Source organism: Polypterus senegalus, chromosome 3 (genome assembly GCF_016835505.1).
Source record: "Polypterus senegalus isolate Bchr_013 chromosome 3, ASM1683550v1, whole genome shotgun sequence".
Classification (NCBI taxonomy): Eukaryota; Metazoa; Chordata; class Cladistia; order Polypteriformes; family Polypteridae; genus Polypterus; species Polypterus senegalus.
Window position 1 is genome coordinate 121,463,110 of NC_053156.1, and position 22,404 is coordinate 121,485,513.

Consider the following 22,404-nt stretch of genomic DNA (forward strand, 5'->3'; position numbering starts at 1 on the left):
GCGTGGCGGCTGAAGGAATGTGCTTAGCATATTCATAAGTAAGGCTGCTGCGCAACTCAGCACGCCTCGACAATCGCACAGATGAGAAGCTTCATGCATGTGCTCCATAACGCATTAAAAAAAATAATGCATTTAATCACAGTTTCAATTCCAAGCAAAGGGGAACTTGTGTCAATGCATGATTTCCTGGTACACCGATTACATTGATCAGCGCTTCCCAAAACCTGAGTATATAAAGACGGTGTTGGAATATTTCGGAATATATAATATAAGCGCTGGATAGTCAAAACTTAAATATATAAAGTCAGCGCTGGAATAAATAAAGTCAGCGTTGGAATATATTGTCACGCTTGGGTCACAGATTTGCACAGAGACACAGGAGATTGTAGAAACAAGAAGGATTTTTATTCACAGACTGCAAACACATCAGCTTAAACGTGCTCCATGACAAGTCAGAGATGACAGTTCCGCTAGGAGCAGAGAGAGACAGATAAAAGCAAGCAAACCATCAATTTTCAACTGACAGGCGCTGCACAAGACTTTTAAGTTAGCGGAGTATCGCGCGAGGTTTGCATTACGCGTTATAGCGCAAGTGAGAAAGTAAGGAGCAAGCGCTGGAATAAAATCCACAAGTTAATACACAAGCTGTCTCTACAGTTTCTCCACACTGAATCCTCCAGGCACTACTTACAAAGGGTTACATTGACAATCGCACAGATGAGAAGCTTCAATGCATGTGCTGCATAACGCATTAAAAAAATTATGCATTTAATCACAGTTTCAATTCCAAGCAAAGGGGAACTTATGTCAATGCATGATTTCCTGGTACACCGATTACATTGATCAGCGCTTCCCAAAACCTGAGTACTGTATATAAAGACGGTCTTGGAATATTTCGGAATATATAATGTAAGCTGGATAGTCAAAACTTTATGCAAAGATGCCTACATTTAACTTACATTCCTACCAAAGACATTTCTATCGACTAAATAAAAACTCCTTCTATTTAAAATTTAAATAGAACTTGGAACAGATGTTCATAATATCCACGCAGACTTGCACGTGAGAGCGGGAGTCACCCGTTTTAAATAAATAAAGATTTTGTACAAATAATGTTTTTCATTTTTCTTCCTTGTTGGATTCTGGCACCCCCAGCAACAGTTGCTCATATAGCAAAGTGTAAAATGTTATCTATAATTTTATTTTTTGTTATGGACTTCCCCAAAACTGTTGATCCCTGTAAATAGTTTATAGTATAACAACACTATAATCTGTTGTAGCACGGCGTTAATTAGCGCCACACCTCACAACCTGCGTGTACCACGTTTTTGGCTCGAATGCTAGAAGCGCGGTGAATGCTGTGGGGGTAAGTTCTGGTTTCTGTTTCTTTCCCGATATTTTTTTTTTCATTTACTTTGTGTTAATAATTTATAATCAATTTAATTTATTACTTAATAGGCAGAGGAAAGAAGACGTGTATGTGACGCTCTATTTCTTTCTTTTTGTTTTGCAAAGATATGCTATATAAATATATGTATATTTTTTCTTTTCATTTGTTAAGAATAGATATGACAACAACACTCATATCAATGACAAAACAATTACATTAACAATCATGTTATGTTTTTTTTTTTAATTTTTGCTTTTCTTTTTCATAACTTCTTTTACACACTACTTCTCCGCTGCGAAGCGCGGGTATTCTGCTAGTCTATATATATAATTCACTAAGGCAAGACGTCTGTCGTAGAGGTAACATGCAGCTCTGACCCACGCTGACTGTTAATAGAGGCATGTTTCTCGCGGAGGTGAATTGCCATATGCATCGTGTAAAACGGTTTGCGAGGGTTATCCCATGGGATCCTTAAAACATTCCTTTACAACTGAGATTGAAACACAATAAAGTAAGCAGTCTTTAAAAAAACGAGTTTTCGGTTATGACGCATGACCGCGTGCACCCTGGCAAACTGTTTTACACGCTACATACAGCAATTCGCATCCGCGACAAACATGCGTCTTCTTAGATGCTCCTGCACTTTGTACACACCCCCCTCCCACCTCGCTACTACCGTGGTTGGGTGTCTTGTTGGATTATATAAAGAAAGGCAGCCAAAACCGCACAGAGCAATGAAAAGTCTACGTGAGTCACAGGTGCATCTGGACTGTACAAAGACGACAACGACTCGAGTGACGAGTTGAAGGTGGGCACATGAGCAAGCATTGCATACTGAACGAGAAATCAGCAGACTAGCATGACGGAGGGAGCGGAGTGGATGTCCTTCTCCTCTCCTCCCGTTCCACCCTGAGCGCCGCATGGACGATTGTGTGTTGGTTCGTTCCGTGCATTGGTTAAAACCCAATGAAGGAAGCAGTCTTTAAAAACCAATAAGCCCTGTGCCTCTGTTTCATTACCGTCTCACCTGCTTCACCAATGCAGGCCCCGCAACAGGGCAGCCAACCGGGTAACCAAAGTCTTTGGGTTCAGGGAGGAGTAAATTCCCAGTACGTGCGGGTCATACGCTCACACTAATTACGTCCCTACCCTTTGTAAAAACCCCCAAATGGACGGGTGACTTGGGGGTGGGCACATAAGCGGGCAGTGCGTACTGAACGAGCTCCGGTTTTCAGTCCTGGACAATTGTATGTTGGTTCGTAGCGTGCATTGTTGCAATGTTACTTATCTTGGTGGTTTATTAAATTACGGATTTTTCAAATGTTTATTTTTTCCTCTGTGCTTAAAAATCATTTAAATAGCTGCCTGATTATGCGGCGTATCCTACGCCACGGGTTGGCTAGTAAAGTATAAATCACATGTACAAACTTACATGTTTCTCCCAGCGTCGCTAACACAAGTTTGAACATATTCAAATATTTACTTAGTTTTTATTTTGAATATTGAAGCCTTATTTTTTGGCTAATTTGACAGCCTTTGTACAAAATCTTAACTTTCCGATGCTAAGTAAACTGGCTTGAAATTTTTGTGCATACCAGCCATGGGTTTGCCATCAGAGGGACTGTTATGTGCTGGAGGCAATGTAGTCATGTTTCAGCATTCATGTCATAAACTGCCAAAGGTTGACATGTTGGTGTTCATGACAAAAAAATCTGAAAGACCACAATGAATGTTGAGAAATAGCAGAGATGTTAGAAAAACAGGTATTATGTAAGACTTCTGCAGTTTGGTGTAATCTTAAGATATTAGTTGTTCTATACTATATCCATTGGCAACCTTTGTTGGGGAAAAAAAATTAAAAAAATGTAAACACTAGTTATCTGTATATACATGTTATATTTGAATGTTCAGTCAGTCAGTCATTGTCCAACCCGATATATCCCAACATAGGGTCACAGGGGTCTACTGGAGCCAATCCCAGCCAACACAGTGCGCAAGGCAGGAACAAACCCCGGGCATGGCGCTAGCCCACCGCAGTATTTGAATGTGCAATATTTAGATATTTTGTGTAACATTTATTTCTATTATATTTAGTGGTCACTTTTTTGTTAATTAGTCTATGGTTTGTCAATTTATATACTAAATACTGTATATAATGTTCTATAGATTACAGATTGCTCAATATTTAGATGCTGCTGCTGAGCAACAAGTCACAGCTTTGGTGATAATTGTTCTTTGTTTGATGTTCTTTGCCAATAAAAAATGTAATGTATATGTCATTCTTTCATTAGAATATAAAGCAATTTATATTTTGATGGTATTTCATTTGGTAATGTGACATCATGTTTTATATTTATTACGCAGTGAATATATTGAACCAAAGCTTGACTTTATCTATATCTGCCAGAAAAACTGCAATTAGATATTTTCAGCAAATATCTTATATATCTAACTAGCAGAATACCCACGCTTCGCAGCGGAGAAGTAGTGTGTTAAAGAAGGTACGAAAAAGAAAAGGAAAAATTTTAAAAATAACGTAACATGGTTGTTAATGTAATTGTTTTGTCATTGATTTGAGTGTTGTTCTCATATCTATCTATCTATCTATCTATCTATCTATCTATCTATCTATCTATCTATCTATCTATCTATCTATCTATCTATCTATCTATCTATCTATCTATCTATATATATATATATATATATATATATATATATATATATATATATATATATATATATATATATATATATATATATATATACAGTGGTATGAAAAACTATTTGCCCCCTTCCTGATTTCTTATTCTTTTGCATGTTTGTCACATAAAATGTTTCTGATCATCAAACACATTTAACCATTAGTCAAATATAACACAAGTAAACACAAAATGCAGTTTTTAAATGATGGTTTTATTATTTGGGAAAAAAAATCCAAAACCTACATGGCCCTGTGTGAAAAAGTAATTGCCCCCTTTGTTAAAAAATAACCTAACTGTGGTGTATCACACCTGAGTTCAATTTCCGTAGCCACCCCAGGCCTGATTACTGCCACACCTGTTTCAATCAAGAAATCACTTAAATAGGAGCTGCCTGACACAGAGAAGTAGACCAAAAGCACCTCAAAAGCTAGACATCATGCCAAGATCCAAAGAAATTCAGGAACAAATGAGAACAGAAGTAATTGAGATCTATCAGTCTGGTAAAGGTTATAAAGCCATTTCTAAAGCTTTGGGACTCCAGCGAACCACAGTGAGAGCCATTACCCACAAATGGCAAAACATGGAACAGTGGTGAACCTTCCCAAGAGTGGCCGGCTGACCAAAATTACCCCAAGAGCAGAGACGACTCATCCGAGACGTCACAAAAGACCCCAGGACAACGTCTAAAGAACTGCAGGCCTCACTTGCCTCAATTAAGGTCAGTGTTCACGACTCCACCATAAGAAAGAGACTGGGCAAAAACAGCCTGCATGGCAGATTTCCAAGACGCAAACCACTGTTAAGCAAAAAGAACATTAGGGCTTGTCTCAATTTTGCTAAGAAACATCTCAATGATTGCCAAGACTTTTGGGAAAATACCTTGTGGACTGATGAGACAAAAGTTGAACTTTTGGAAGGCAAATGTCCGTTACATCTGGCGTAAAAGGAACACAGCATTTCAGAAAAAGAACTTCATACCAACAGTAAAATATGGTGGTGGTAGTGTGATGGTCTGGGGTTGTTTTGCTGCTTCAGGACCTGGAAGGCTTGCTGTGATAGATGGAACCATGAATTCTACTGTCTACCAAAAATCCTGAAGGAGAATGTCCGCCATCTGTTTGTCAACTCAAACTGAAGCGATCTTGGGTGCTGCAACAGGACAATGACCCAAAACACACCAGCAAATCCACCTATGAATGGCTGAAGAAAAACAAAATGAAAACTTTGGAGTGGCCTAGTCAAAGTCCTGACCTGAATCCAATTGAGATGCTATGGCATGACCTTAAAAAGGCGGTTCATGCTAGAAAACCCTCAAATAAAGCTGAATTACAACAATTCTGCAAAGATGAGTGGGCCCAAATTCCTCCAGAGCGCTGTAAAAGACTCATTGCAAGTTATTGCAAACGCTTGATTGCAGTTATTGCTGCTAAGGGTGGCCCAACCAGTTATTAGGTTCAGGGGGCAATTACTTTTTCACACAGGGCCATGTAGGTTTGGATTTTTGATGTCATGTGTTAAAGAAGTTATGAAAAGAAAAGGAAACATTTTAAAAATAATGTAACATGATTGTCAAAGTAATTGTTTTGTGTATTTGGTGGCAGCGTCACAAAGTTGTTTTCGGTAGCTGCATCAGAAAATGTACCACGACGTCCTGACACGCCTCCTTTTACTGTTTTCTCACAGCTTGGATTGCTGCTGTCATATATATACACACACACACACACACACACACACACACACACACAACATACATACATACATACACATACATATCTTCATATCTACATATCTATATACATATCTACATATACACATATATATATATATATATATATATATATATATATACACATACATACCTATCTACATCTTATATACACACACATACATACATACACACACACAAATTATATATATGTGTGTATGTATGTATGTATGTGTGTGTGTGTGTGTGTGTGTGTGTGTGTATATATATACACATACATATACTTGTGTGTATGTTTGTATGTGTCTATATGTGTGTGTATAGGTTTGGTCACTGAGTGCAAGGGAAAAATAATAAATTATAGTCTATAAGTTATTAAACAGTAAAACATTAACGCTTTAAGAAGTACAGGTACATTGAAATTACATTTTCTATGTGAACGTTCAAATTTGTGCCTCTGGTAATGTGCCTTACCGGCATTTAAAGAAAATTAGTTTTGTGTCCTCTGCAGTGTTAAGAGAGAAAGGCTTTGGTTTGGGATAAAAGGAAAAAAGGTTTAAAGAAAGGAAAGTTGCCTTTTTCTTTTATATAGTACTAGTAAAATACCGTGCTTCAGCCGGAAGTAGTGTGTTAAAGAAGCAATGAAAAGAAAAGGAAACATTTTGAAAATAACGTCACCTGATTGTCAATGTAATTGTTTTGTCACTGTTGTGAGTGATGAGTGTTGTTGTCATATATATATATATATATATATATATATATATATATATATATATATATATATATATATATATATATATATATATATATATATATATATATATACATATATATATATATATTTACATATATTTACACACACACACATAAACATATATATATATATATATATATACATACATACACACACACATATATAAACATATATACAGTGATCCCTTGCTGTATCGCGCTTTGACTTTCGCGGTTTTGCTCTATCGCTGATTTTATATGTAAGCATATGTAAATGTATATTATGGATTTTTCGCTGATTCGCGGATTTGTGGACAATGGGTATTTTAATTTATGGTACATGCTTCCTCAGTTTGTTTGCCCAGTTGATTTCATACAAGGGACGCTATTGGCGGATGGCTTAGAAGCTACCCAATCAGAGCACGTATTACATATTAACTAAAACTCATCAATGCTATAAGATATGCCTCCTGCGTGGTGCTCGATTGTTTGCTTGTCTCTGCCTCTATCTCACCTCTCTGACATTCTCTGCGCCTGACGGAGGGGGTGTGAGCAGAGGTGCTGTTTGCACAGAAACTGTTTGCCTAGTGGATACAGACGCTCCTCTAAGAAATGCCGCTTTATCGAGGTGCGTCCAAAAGCACACTTATTGATTTTTTGATTGTTTGCTTTAATCTCGCTCTCTCTCTCTCTCTCTGCGTTCTCTGCGCTTTGACGGAGGAGATGTGAGCAGAGGGGCTTTTGCACAGAGGCTGTTTGCTTATAAGATAGGGACGCTCCTGTAAAAATGCTGAAAGGCTACCTTCGCATTGATCCCTTCATTGCCGCTGCTTTATCGCGGTGCTTGCATACTTAAAAGCGCAACAGCCCTATTGATTTTTCACTGTTTACTTTTCTCTCTCTCTGACATTCTCCGCTCCTTACGCGCACTTTGAAGAGGAAGATATGTTTGCATTCTTTTAATTGTGAGAAAGAACTGTCATCTCTGTCTTGTCATGGAGCACAGTTTAAACTTTTGACTAAAGGGTGTTATTTCATGTCTAGAGGGCTCTAATAATGTTAAAAACATATTTAGAAGGTCGTAAACAGGTTTTCTATGCTCTAACTGCGAAAATATTAGATTTATAAATAAAGAATCCTACTTGGAAATTCATTTATCTGTCTGGAGCGGATTAACCGATAAACAAGGGTTTACTGTATAACTGTGCGGAGAATATTGATAAACAGTGTGGGAGAGTTTCTAAGGGCTTAAAATATATAAAAATAATCATACAAACATATGGTTTCTACTTCGCGGATTTTCACCTATCGCGGGGGGTTCTGGAACGCAACCCCCGCGATCGAGGAGGGATTACTGTATACATATACATACATATCTACATATATACACACACAGCTATTTCGTATCAGTGCAATACGCTGTTTGTTAAAACGGTTGACTCCCGCTCTTACGCGCAATAACAAATCAAATCATTCAGTTGTCTTTGCTCATATGTCATTTTAGAGCTGGACGCCTGGCATCTTTTTTTGGCCACAAGTTCGTTTCTGTTTGGTGTGAGGTTCTGTGTTGTGGAGATTCTCAGGATGGATTGCAGGTGCTCATCAGTGAGGCGACTCCTGTGTGCTGTTTTGTTAGTCTTTATCACTGAGAAGAGCTTCTCACACAGATATGTGCTACCAAACATGCACAAGGTTCGAGCCGCATGTAGACGGACTTTTTTTGTTCTTCAAAGTCACCAAAGCGCCGTGCAAACTCAGTGCGCAATAACTCTAGCTTCGCAATAACTTGCAGCATCATAAGGTAGACTTGATTAACGCGTAAGTGTTGGCAAGGCAGCTGAAGCGCTGCATTATGGGATCTGTAGTTTATTGTGTTACCAGCGCTTCATATACCCGGCCATTAATAACAATAATACAGTATATAAAATGATCTCGGGCGGATATAATTACACCGGGCGGATGTGGCCCGCCCCTTGAGTTTGACACATATGGACTAAATAGAACTTGAAAAGATATATTTTTTCAAATGTGATCGCAATTCAGATAGAGTTGACGCGACTACAGCCTGCATGCCTCAATGAGTCATCCTCCCCTCGCTCTTACTTTTTTACCGTTCATCTAATGAATACACTGAGTATGGCTTTACCAAAACAATCATTGATGGCGAATAAAGTATCCATTATTCGAGTATGTAGAGCGGGATATATATATATATATATATATATATATATATACCAGCTATCGCAGGAGAAGTAGTGTGTTAAAAAGCTAGAAAAGAAAAGGGAACATTTTAAAAATAACGTAACATGACTGTCAATATACAGTATTTGTTTTGTGAGTGTTACTGAGTGTTGCTGTCATCAAGGATTTGATTATCATTATTTCTTTCAATCAGGTTCGTATTTGTAGGATGTGTTGTGTTCAAGTTACATTCCGTGTTTGTCAATCGTTGTAAAGATGACAGGTTTCATTCATCGATTCGTTTCTTACTGCATCAATAAACAGCTCGTCTTCTTCTTTATCTGAGACCTGACACACTGCATGCACGGTTTTTTACACTGTCTTCCTTTAGCGGACATTGACTTTTTCCACCGTGTGCTTTGTTTCCACAGTAGCTGCATTTATGAATATGCTTATGAGGACGCTTCATATTTTTGCTGCCTTTTCAATTGTGTAATTCGGTTTTGTTCAGCTCTTTGGAACTGTTGCTTTTATCTGTGCACTGCGTCCAGTTCACGTGAGCCACTCGGTGTACTTGCATCAAGGTTCCCAGCTGTGCTGGTGCCATCTCGTGCTATGTCCATAGCTTTATTTAATGTTACCTTAGTCCTGGCACTTAAAACTTTCTCTCGCAGTTTCGCTGAGTTTGTGTCAAACACCACCCTGACCATCTCATCTTCCTCTCCATAAGCACAGTCCTTCACCCGTGAATATTTACCCGTGGCAGTTTGCTATTGGATTGCCGCTGACGGACGGCCTTATATGGGCAGGCACTAAATTACAAGCGCCAGCGGCAGCCTGTCTATGAACTTAAATTTAAAGTGTAGGTTTACATCGTGCTTTGTTTCAGTAGCAGAACTCATGAATATGGTTGTATATGTCACTCGCTCGCTTCTTATTGTTTCGCTGCCTTCTCAATTATATAATGCATGTTTTCTTGAGCGCTTTTTTGAGGTCTTCCTGGTTTTCTTTGTACTGCGTGATTACGTGGGAGGCGTGATGATGTCACACGAAACTCCCCACGGCGTTGAAGCTCATCTCCATTACAGTAAATGGAGAAAACTGCTTCCAGTTATGACCATTACGCGTAGAATTTCGATATAAAACCTGCCCAACTTTTGTAAGGAAGCTGTAAGGAATGAACCTGCCAAATTTCAGCCTTCCACCCACACAGGAAGTTGGAGAATTAGTGATGAGTGAGTGAGTGAGTGAGTGAGTGAGTGAGTGAGTGAGTGAGGGCTTTGCCTTTTATTAGTATAGATACAGATGCTACAGTCAATTTATTAATGCCAATTTACGTACGTTTAAGTTCAGTAATGATGTTGTAACATAGGCGCAGTTATAGCACAGAGCTGATATTCCTGCTTCTCAACATCTGGGTCTGCATCGATGTACGTGTCCTTCCTGTGTATTTACAGATTTATTAATATAAGTGGACGTCAGTGAGTTTACTTACTAAAGCACTTTGTCCTCAGGATGTACAATGAAACTGATATGTGCTATTTTCGTTGTGTTGCTTCTTGACATGATTCTTACTATATAGGCTATGTAAAACAGCAACACAGGATATAGTGGTCAGAACATAGCCACTGAGAAAACAGAATTGCAGATACAAAAGTAGGATAATAAGTATAATATAACTTGCTGAGTATGCCATAACTTCACTGATGTTAGCAGCTTTGAGCAGACAGTTCAACAGGAAATCTATGATTAAATAATTATTTATTTGTTGCTTCAGAGTAGACATATATATATATATATATATATATATATATATATATATATATATATATATACAGTATATATATATATATATATATATATATACACACACAGTCATGGTCGAAAGTATTGGGACCCCTGGAATCTTCCCAGAGAATGCACCATTACTCCCAGAAAATTGTTGCAATTACAAATGTTTTCTTATACGCATGTTTATTTCCTTTATGTGCATTGGAACAACACAAAAAACAGAGGGGAAAAAGCCAAATCTGACATCATGTCACACAGAACTTCAAAAATGGGTCGGACAAAATTATTGGCACTTTTTCAGAATTGTGGGTAAATCATTTTATTTCAAGCGTATGATGCTCGTTTGAACTCACCTGTGGCAAGAAATAGGTGCTAGCAATATAGCAATCACACCTGAAGCCAGTTAAAATTGAGAAACGTTGACTCATCCTTTCTGTTGTGTGTCTGAATGTGCCACATTAAGCATGGAGAACAGAAAGAAGAGCAGAGAATTGTCTGAGGACTTGAGAACAAAAATTGTGGAAAAATATCAACAATTTCAAGGCTACAATTCCATCTCCTGAGATCTTCATGTTCCTTTGTCCACTGTGCGCAACATAATCAAGAAGTTCACAACACATGGCACTGTAACTAATCTCCCTGGACATGGACGGAAGAGATAAATTGATAAAAGACTGCCACGAAGGATAGTCCTAATGGGGGATAAACAGCCTCAATCAACCTCAAAACATATTCAAGCTGTTCTGCAGACTCAGGGTGCAATAGTGTCAGCTTGAATGATCTGTCGACATCTGAACGAAATGAAACACTATGGCAGTTGAGCCAGGATGACCCCACTGCTGACACAGAAACATAAAAAAGCCAGACTGGAGTTTGTCAAAATGTTCTTGGGGAAGCCAAAATCCTTCTGGGCGAACATCTTGTGGACAGATGAGACCAAGGAATAGCTTTGTGGTAAAGCTCATCATTCTACTGTTTACAGAAAATGGAATGAGGCCTACGAAGAAAAGAACACAGTACCTACAGTCAATCATGGTGGAGGTTTCAAGATGTTTTGGGAATGTTTTGCTGCCTCTGGCACTGGATGCCTTGACTGTGTGCAAGGCATCATGAAATCTGAAGACTACCAAAAGATATTGGGGCGCAATGTAGGGCCCAGTGTCAGAAAGCTGGGTCTGCGTCAGAGGTCATGGGTGTTCCAGCAGGACAGTGACCCGAAACATGCTTCTAAAAGCACCCATAAATGGTTGAAGACAAGCGCTGGAGAGTTCTGAAGTGACCAGCAATGAGTCCGGATTTAAATCCGATTGAGCACTTATAGAGAGATCTCATAATTGCTATTGGGAGAAGGCTCCCTTCAAATCTGAGAGGCAGTTTGCAAAAGAAGAGTGGTCGGAAATTCCAGTTGAGAGGTGTAACAAGCTTGTTGATGGTTATAGGAAGCACTTGATTTCAGTTATTTTTTCCAAAGGGCGTGCAACCAAATATAAAGTTGAGGGTACCAATAATTTTGTCCAGTCCGGGTTTTCAGTTTTGTGTGAAATGATGTCAGATTTGGCTTTTTTTCTGTTTTTTGTGTTGTTCCAATGCACATAATGGAAATAAACCAGTGTATACCAAAACATTTGTAATTGCAACAATTTTCTGGGAGAAATGATGCATTTTCTAGTAAAATTCCAGGGATGCCAATATTTTCGGCCATGACTGTATAGATTTTTTTTTATTACATACAGACATGGTAAGCTGCAAGAACAGACAAGGTATTTGTAAAATTTATAAAAAAAAAAGCTTCACTTTAGAATACTATATATAACATTTTTTGAAGAAATAACCAAACTTATCCTTCAAGGAACACTACTTCAGTTGGCGAATGACAGGTAGAAGCTTTTGTCACACTGTTGTTACGGTTTCATAAGCTTCATGACCTTAGTCTCGGAAAGTCTTTTTCCTGTGGGACGACTGGGATCTTTTCCAGAATAAGGAGTGACATTGCACATGTAGTTTGTCAGCATGCCCATGTCGATCAAACACAGGAAGTTCTGCAGTCTACTTGTGACTTTACGGTGTAGGGAGATAAGTAAATAAATCAAGGTGAATAACATTCGATGTAGCTTTTATATAAGTAGCCTGAAAATTTTTTCATATAAAGACCATCACAAAACATAATCACAAACAGAACTTTGCACAATACCTTGGTGAGCTTGGCATGCCCTGCTGTTTCATTGAAGGACATGCGTGGCAAATTGACCAATAATATCCATTGTCAGGATGACGCCCAATCTCTTGCATCCAAATGGTGCCATATTTCGCCTTTATCCTTTGTTCCTCCGTGTTGTTCTTATTTGTGAATGGACTTTTCTTGCGGGGAGGGCTTCTGTTCTCTTTCTCCGATGTAGAACCCTCATCCTTATCTGAATTCACCTTAGTTATAGTATGTCTTTATTTAAAAACAGCAGTGTCGGATCGGGGGAGCGTTAACGTTGCTAAGCGAATTAAACTGAGAAAAAAAAAAAAGCTAACCTTTACAAGTAGCATAAATTTACACTGGGTGTTACAGACTCAAATCAAATGTATGTTTTTATTGTATAATAGTAACAATAAGAGCAGCTCACTACTGAAAATGGTAATTGTAGTTAGTGGCCGGACTTGAACCCGCAACCTTTTCATTATGAGTCAGCAGCTCTTACCTCAGCACCACCCAAGCGGTCGTGTCCACGTCGTACCCTAACCTGGTTTCTTTTTCTTCGGTTATATTTTTGAATATAAGCGTGTTACCGACCTCAGGCCTTGGGGAACCTGGGCCAGGTACAAGCCACTGGTGCTACAGGATGTAGCTACAGTGATATGGTGTAAAACATAAAAGAAACAGACAGCAGTCCCGAGTCTCAGACCATACTTCACTGTCTTCTTTATTCTCCTTTTCCCAGAAATATATATATACTTCAATTTCTGTATAGATCACATGGCGGCAATCAGTGAAAACAATGGTGCAAGCCAATTTCCTCTGCATAACAAATAGTGTAAACACATTTACTTTGATTCCTTGATTAGAAACCAATTTTCCAAGGAAGCAGACAGTTCTGTATTCCAATACTGTATGTAGATGAGATACTAAATCAAAGCAGTCTGACTATTCGAAGCAGGTGACTCTTTAGCAAGACAGGTAAATATTTATGTCCTGTAGATAGCCATCAGCAATAACCTGTAGCAGAATTTTCCAGACATTCTGCCTTTTCTTTAAAACACTGGTTTATAGCCCATTACACTAAGCAACACACCGAAATGTTATTTTTTTTTTATAATACTGAGATCTAGCCCATTACAAGCGCACTTGCTTTGTTATATGTGTACCTTTTGTGAAAGTTGATATTTGGACTTCAGTCTTCACGCATTATACACTTCATGTCAAAATTTTCTCATTAGTACTATAACATGAAAAAACTTGTTTTTAAGTATATGTTCAACATTTCTTACATTTCTCACATTTCCTGTCATCCTACATTTACATAGGTTGTTGTAGACATGGAACGCATGTGAAGTGCATGTGTTCCAAATAAAGGGATATTATGTACCCTATATAACTCCAGGCACCTGACACCGAGATAAACAAGACTTGAGCTCTGAAGAACTTTTTGTCCAAATTGACTGTGGCAGTGGGGGGAATGGGACAGCAGGCTGCTTGTTCTGATGGACACATTTACAAAACAAAAGATGCTAATAGAGAGGAAGGAATTTAAGGTGGCAGGGATTAAAAAAAAGTTTTTTCGTAGGCTTCAGGGATTCTTGTGTTAGTGTAATAACTAATCATATTACAAAAAAATTAATACTAAATACTATAGTTTGTATTTTCAAAAAAATAACACTTTTATGTTTATTAGTAATGACACTGTTTTGAACTTCATAATACCTATGTTATTCTGTAATACACAGAATGGTCTAGCTGAATAGAATGATCCCTAAACTTACTTAGAGTACTAAGCTTAGTTTTTGCATAAAAACACATTACTTGAGCTTTGAAAATTCCTTCGAACAAAATACAGTGTAAGTGTAGTTGCTTTTATATCAATTATATTATATTTAAAACCTATTTTTATAACATGTAACCGGTTATCTCTCTAAAATTAGCCAAAATGGACTGAGTGTATTTTGAAAAAGTTCTCTTAAGTTTACAGATGCTTCAGTGTGAAAGAAAGATAAAAAAAAAAAATTCATAGTTGTACTATTTTTATTTACTTTGCTTTACAGTATACATTTTGTCAAATACAAAGCAATTGCAATCAGTGTTGTAGCCGCTCACTGTGGAAATTGTGAATTTGAATTAAAAGGCTGTGATTGTAATGCAATAATAAAAGTAGAGAAGCAGAATATTAATTATTTCAAACTATCTAAATGTATGTATTTAATGTTTTTGTTGCAGAGAACAAGCTTTGCTAACAGCTCGCATCTCTCCAATTTTGAGCAGACAGAGAGAGTATGAAAGAATTCATTACCCTCATGTTTATGATTCCTATGCTGAAGCGATGAAAACATCAGCATTTATTGGAGGATCAAAGGTGTGTATATAGTCTTACTTTACCTCTGTGTCACTAGTAGAACATTGGATTGAATAACGCTTTTCCCACTAGCTCACCTCTGGGAGAATGTGTTCAGTACTGTATACTGATTCTGTTTCCACTGGGCATTCAGAATAGTTGTAATGTTGTTGGTTGGATGGCTTGTTTCTTAGTGTTTGACTGTATTGAGACTGTCCTCTATTCTTTTCTTTCTGAACTGGTGTCTAAAGCTGCATGTCCTCTATTTCCTCTGTTATTTTTTTCCTTTTGCCTTATATATTTCTCTTCCTGGAACTTTCTACTGTTATTCTGAGTTTCATACAACAAAGGTTTGATCCTTTTCAAACTATTTGGCTCTTCTTTGTCATTTGGTTAAAAGCCAAAATGCACCCATATGGATACCGGGGTACTGGGATTGGCAATGAGGTCAGTATTTTTTCTGAGATCAGAAGATGCTTTTGTTTATACCAATTGCTTTTGAAATTACTTCAGGGTTTTTAGTCCAGAGCTTCCTGATGTGACGATACCGGAAATCTCCTACATGTAATATACCTTTACACTTGTCTTGAAGACTAGTTATGTCAAGCTTTTTGAGGTTCCCTCCTATTTTTGCCCTCTAGACCTGAAAACCCCCATTTTTGGCCACTTTCACACATATTTTGTTTAGGAAATTACAGCGTTATGATAATGAGTAAACCAATAGATTTTTTTCAGCAAAAACGATCAGAAGGACTTGAAGTTGTGTATGCTACATCAACTAACCTTAAGGGTCAAACTTACAGCTTCTTACAAAAACAAAAAATAGGGACCTGTAATGTAGGTATGTGGGGGTGTCATTTAATGCTATTTTGAGGTTGCTTGTCTTGCTTGTCACAAATGTAAAAATATTTTTCATATTTAATTTTTTTCTGGTGGTCCAAGCCCTCTAAGAGCCACTTGCAGAATGTTAAAAATTGCAAATTTCAAACATAACCATTGCGGTATTATTTTAGACTATGTCAAGGTCATTGATTACAAATATGATGGTTTTTTCCTATTACATTTGAGAATATTTTGACTTTAAACATTTAAATTGAAGCACAACTTTTTAATTTCAAATATTTAATGTAACTATTCTGGTTTACTATGTACTTCAACCTCTTGAAGTAAACCACTACATTTCTTATAATCACCACACATTTTGGTGGGCCAATCTAATGCTGACTTTTTGTTACAGGTAGTCCCCTAGTTACGGACATCCAACATATGAACAACTCATACTTACGAATGGGGCTGCAGCTGCTCCTTCATCTGTCTGGGGGACGTGATGCAGGCTCCTCAGTAACTGCTGCTCTGTCATCTTCGGCCTGGGGAACGCTGCAAAGTGGTGGCTGGATGGAGGCTGGAGGATGGCGGTTTCACTACTCGAGCAGTGTCGTGTCCCTCGGGCAGCTTCTGTTTTTGAATGGGGAACACCCCATTCATTCTCAGTTGGCGGCTGGGTGCGCGGCAAGCAGTGACCCCGGGGTCCATAGTCACCGGAGTCGCAGCTATCGTGTTTCCCCAAAAATAAGACCTACTCCGAAAATAATCCCTAAGATGATTTTCAGGCTGCTCTTTAATATAAGCCCTATCCCAAAAATGTATTTCAACCTCTTAAAATAAACCACTACATTTGTTATGAACACCCCATTCATTCTCAGTTGGCATTTTGCTTCACCACATTGAACCATTCATCAAACATTGAAGCACGCACATTGATCCTGTAGCGGCTGGGGTAGCAAGAAATTCAGGCTGGAATTTAGGATTTGAATGTGGAGCTTTGATGATATTCCAGAAGAATATTGCTGTACATGAATAAATATGAGATATCCCCTGAAAATAAGCCCTAGTGCATCTTTTGGAGCAAAAATGAATATACTGTAAGGCCCGGTGTTATTTTCAGGGAAACACAGTACTGCTCGTATGCAGGACAGAGGCTTGATGGGGCAGTTCTCAGGCCGCCCACCACGCTGCCGCAGCTATAGCTCCTGACTGGACGGAGGCTGGATGGGGCGGAGAGTGGCGTTTCACTGTCCGCCCACCACGCAGCCTTGCAGTGTCCCTTGAAGCCTGTCCCGTTCTTGGTGGGTGGCTGGTGATGTTGCAAGCAGTGACCCAGTTGTGGCTGAACGGAGGCCATTAAGGGTGAATGGGGCAGCGGGGAGCAGCATTGTAGTGTGCGTCGGGTGGCTAGCTGTTAAAGGGGGGTGGTGATGGGCGATTCACTACCCGCCTTTGGCCGCACCCTGTTCATTCTCGATGGGCGGATGCTGCAGGCAGCATACTGTATGCAAGTGGAGGTGACTGTGTGATAGGGCTGCAACTGATGATTATTTTGGTAATCGAGTAATCGTTCAATGTATTTTTCGATTAGTCACGATTATTTCATGCCTGACTATTTTGATGCCTGCGACCTGTGGTTGCACATCCTGTTCTTGGCTCCAGTGCATGTCTTACCTCATCTGCTCACGTCTGTCAACCTGTGAATGTCACCCTGATATCTCTGCATTAACATGATTAAAATTAATAATAATCAAATTAAAATAACCAGTGAAACATATGAATTTGAAAATAATAAGATGTTTAAAAGTTACCGTTTTGTTTTTTTTTTTTCACTTTTATTCTGTCAGTAATGATCACAGTACATACTAACGCACCACCCATAAAACCCCCTAAAACCCCCCTCCCCCCCGGGATCTGACGCTGTTACTTTTTATCTGCAGCTGGGAATAACTGTAGATGTGAATGGTGTTTTGAGACAATGGAACTGGAAATTCTCTGATCTGGACGGATTACAGCTGACACACAAAACGCTGGCAAATCTCCCTTATTCGTATCTCATTGTCACTTGATTTTTTTTTTTTATTCAATTTTACTGAGCGTTCCTGCTTACGCTGAATTAGTATGCGCCTTAAGGCCCATGATGTCAAAGCCGCACTGACAAAAAAGCAGAGACATAGGCATATATGATATTTGGAATTATTCATTTTATGACCTTATAGTACATTTTGGAAACCATTGTGGCACGGATGCATCATTATTCACAATGATTCCCGTACCTTCTTGCGGTTTTGATCAATTTTTTTTCACCCCCGATCTTGCCCAGTCTGCACAGGACTCCAGGACATGCAGAGGAAAGAATGTTCAAAAAAGAATGAGACAAATATATGTGACATTTTGAAGAAATCATTGTATGACCTGAATAGTACCAATCAGAAAACATCATCGCGCTAATGCAATATTATTTGAAAATGAACAGATTGGGTGTAAATTTGTTACTTGTAAAAGTTAGATTTTTTTTACATTTATTTTCTCAGTCACATTCATGCTCTCCCTCCCATCCTGATGTGACCCTAACTAACTAACTAACAGTACCAGCATAAATTCTCAAGAGATGGCGGCATCACATCTCCAGGATGCTTTGATTTCAGATGCTCATGCATCGCGATGATGCTGCCATGAAAAGAAAGCTCCGCTTTACATAATCTGCATTAAACTTTTTTTTTTCTTTTTAAGTTAAGTACTCCCTCACTTTAGAAAGATTCTGTCTCAATTTTTTTCCATCTCCTTCCCCCTCCTCTACCCGACTCGCCATTGCAACCACGTTTATTTTCCTCTACATTCTTCTTCTCAGACGTTCTTCTTCATTGGTAGGACTGTGTGCAGTCTTGACAAACAATAACAAACGATACTGACCCCAGACGTTCATGTAATGCATTGCAGTTACAAAATCCAATGTGGTTCTTTGTAACTGGAGCCTCTATTGAAGGTTCTGTTTATGAAGTGTCGACAATAAAAAATCTGTGTCGACAATTTTTTGTAGTCGACGTCGATTACGTCGACTAATCGTTGCAGCCCTACTGTATGGTGGGAGGGTGGTGAACTGCCCCTCGCCGCCCCCATTCATTCTCAGTAGCAAACCTGCTTCTACTGTTACGTACATAGCAAAGAAATAACCAGTGAAGACCTTATGAAACTAGAGCAGCAGATGATAGCATTCAGCGAAGAAAATCAGAACCTAGGGACTCCCAAGAAAAAGTTTTCTACAAAAGAGTTAGCTGATGCATTTCGTCTCATCGAAGCAGGAATAACAAAGTTAGAGCAGCAAGATCCTGATACAGAGAGGTTCACCAGAGTTTACTGAACAGTTACTGAAGGCCTGAGATGCTACAAGGCTATTTATGATGAGAAAAAGAAAAGCTCCGTGGAAACTTTCCTTGATGCCTGCTTTTAGAGACCAGTCCCATCCTCTTGATCAAGTCCATCATGTTCTACCAACATTGTTTAAGGCTAAACTGTATTTGAAAATGTTTAAGCATTTACAATGCATGCACAGAAAGGTAAAAATAAATATGTTGACAAACATCTGTCCAAATTCCTTTTATTAAAATAATGTACCTGTTACGACTTACATACAAATTCAACTTAAGAACAAACCTACAGTCCCTGTCTCGTACGTAACCCAGGGACTGCCTGTATTCTGATAAATTAAATATCTGTGTGAGTAGGCACAGCTAAGTGTTTTAGTGTGTGTTTGTGTTTTCCACCTAATGGCAAAAGAGAGGAATGCACAGATGTAGGACAAACGTAAAGCAGCTGACAAATATTTGTCTTTTGCCCACCATCTTATGGTCATTGAGTTCTAGGATTAAAGGTTTATAGAGTTGGGTAGATATAGTAGAGCACATTCAAAAAAAAAAAAAGATCATTACTGTAAAGTTTATTGCAGTGTGCTTCTATAATTGATGAATATCCGATTATTGACAGAACCATAGGTTTACACCGATTTACTGAATTGTTGCTTATTACATTTTGACTCAGATTTCTTTAAAGTGGCCAGGCAGGGGGAGTCATGAAGATATTTGAGAGTGGACCAATAGCTTTTTTGCCTTGTAAAATCTGGTGGAACCATGTCAGGATTTTCCTTTGTTTGTGCACATGTATATAACAGTATTAATTTACCATTTAATATCTGCTCTTTTGTTTGCAAGTTACCAGTGATACATGCAGTCACACAGTGTTTGCATCACAGAAATCATTCAGCCAATAAGATAATGGTGCCTGGTTTGTCTCATTTAGCATCATCATATGAAAAAATGTATCAGTATTAATTTAACAGTTAAGTAAACTGAGAGCCTCATAACCTCTTACTACATAACTGCATTTACTGTGACCTGTCAAAAATTTTGAGATGTAAAGAACATGTAGTCTACACACACTGCATGGCTTAAACACAAAACTCTGTGTTTGTCCGGTAGCAGTGCCTATGGGCTTGAGGTCAGAATACTATTGAAAAATACATTTTTAAATACCCTTTCTTTCTGCACCAGGACTCTGTGCTTCTTATAAACAAGATCAATATACTACTGGCTTCTTTTCCACAAAGTGCAAGGAGCACATTTAAGGCTTCCTTGATGGCTTTTTCAATTTAGTACTGTCAGACAGTCCTCCTAAGCTTGCATTCTTGATATTGATCTGCTTTCTTTTTTGTCAGATTACTGTGGCTACCCTAAGGTAGCCTATTTAAAGAAAAATGGTAAGAATAAGTTGTTGCAGTTTTCATGTCCCACTGTTAAACTACAAATTTCATCATCAGCATCACCATCAGTAGCTTTTGGACCTGGAACTGTCAATGACATGTCTGAGGATGAGCCAGGGAAATGATGACACATACGCAGTCACTCACACACACTTAAGGAAATGCAGAACACTGCAGAAGCCAATGGCTCTTGCCCCTTGAGCTTTAAACAGGCTTGTGGCACACAGCACAAATACAATTTCACATATACAGGTAAAATTCTGTTACAACGAACTTCCAGGGACCTAAAAAGTATTTAGTTATAGCAAAAATTTTGTTGTAATGAGATTCTATATTTGTTAATATTGTGCTCTCTTGAACTTGTATCCATGCATTTGCAATCATTTAAATAGCTTCTTTCCTGTTAATTTTAATCTCCTACTGCCTACAAGTTATGCTGATGAGAATTTTTCTCAGCATTTCCTTGCGATAATACACTTTCAGGGTGCGAATGATGGCCATATCCAATGGCTGAAGTGCTGCAATTGGGTGGGAGGAATTCAACGCGAACATAAATGTGGAAACATGTTGTGGGCAGCACAGTTATTAATCAGGACCCGAATCATTATTTCTTCTTCATATTGTGAGGTTTCTGAACTCTTTTGAGACCCCACACCCACGGGAACAACACGCTGAAGTGCGTCCTGAAGCGCGATTGCAGCGTCTGTGGAAGATTGTTTGTCTGTTGCCGGGGCAGGGCAATAAGAGGCTCACAGTGCTGCAGTGAAGTGCCACAGAAGCAAATCATAAAATATCAGGGTTGCGCTATAAGTCCCTGTCTTGCACCCCAAAACATGAGGCTTAGTCTTAGTACTTTAACAAAACCAGCTTTATTCATCTTGAAATAGGAACATCACAGTTATTTATTGTAGCGTGATCTGCCACTCTGCTATACACAGACACAGCAGTTAGGCAGGAGTCGTGGCCAGGTCAATGATCAAGTAATCCTGTTACCTACATTTACAATTTACGTGCTCCTAACCTTGCATCACCCCTCGAGATCTTTTCTGTTTACTTAGGTGGAGAGACGCAGCATATCTGTGAAACTGCTATTGCCCCATACAGACGTGGAGATTTCACTTCAGGACGCTCTTCGGCTTGCTGTCTAGTTGGGGGAGGTTCCAAGAGAGTTTACAAACCTCGCATTTTCTTGAATGAGTGCCGCATTAATAGGAATACTTCTTGAACGAGCATCACTGAACCACATAAAAACTGCTTTTTCGACGTCTTCAAATGCAGCAGTTCACATAAGTTTGCAACCTGAGATTTTTCTACTTTTTTTGCTCTGTCTTTCAAGAAAGTTGACAGTGTCCGAATTCACTGGCAACGTCTTTTTTCTTTTTGCCTTTTGCCGCAATTGAGAGCTGTAATTTTCTAATGTGAACTGTTATCGTTTTTTCGTGTCTGCCAATTCTATAGGAGGGTGACAATGAGTTAAATTCCAATGGATGTTTTCCAAATGTTGACGAGCAATAAGCAAAAGGTATTACTGTAAACCGCAGGAAACAAAAAAGGGCAAAAAAACTAAAAAAAAAAACAGTACGAGGAAAGTTCGAAGAAAGAAAAAAAAATTACAGTTTTTCTCTTTGGGGACCAATATGCACAACTGACCTGCGGCCTCAGAACTAACTGCTCTGGGGTTGATTCATTCAGGCATTTCAAGGTCTTTTGGGCACTTTGTTGTAATGAATGTATCTGCTGAATGTACTTCATACTACTGACATTTCTATAGACTTGTGTCATATGGGGAA

The 22,404-nt window shown here is 38.6% G+C and overlaps 1 protein-coding gene across 1 annotated transcript in view; it reads left to right on the forward strand.

Annotated features, from left to right (window-relative positions):
* ascc3 (activating signal cointegrator 1 complex subunit 3) overlaps nt 1-22,404 on the forward strand; it is a 683,087-nt gene that overhangs the window by 112,750 nt on the left and 547,933 nt on the right. The window contains exon 7 of the mRNA XM_039747862.1: nt 14,919-15,054. Within this exon, the coding sequence (XP_039603796.1) occupies nt 14,919-15,054 (136 nt within the window). The remainder of the gene's footprint in view (nt 1-14,918; nt 15,055-22,404) is intronic.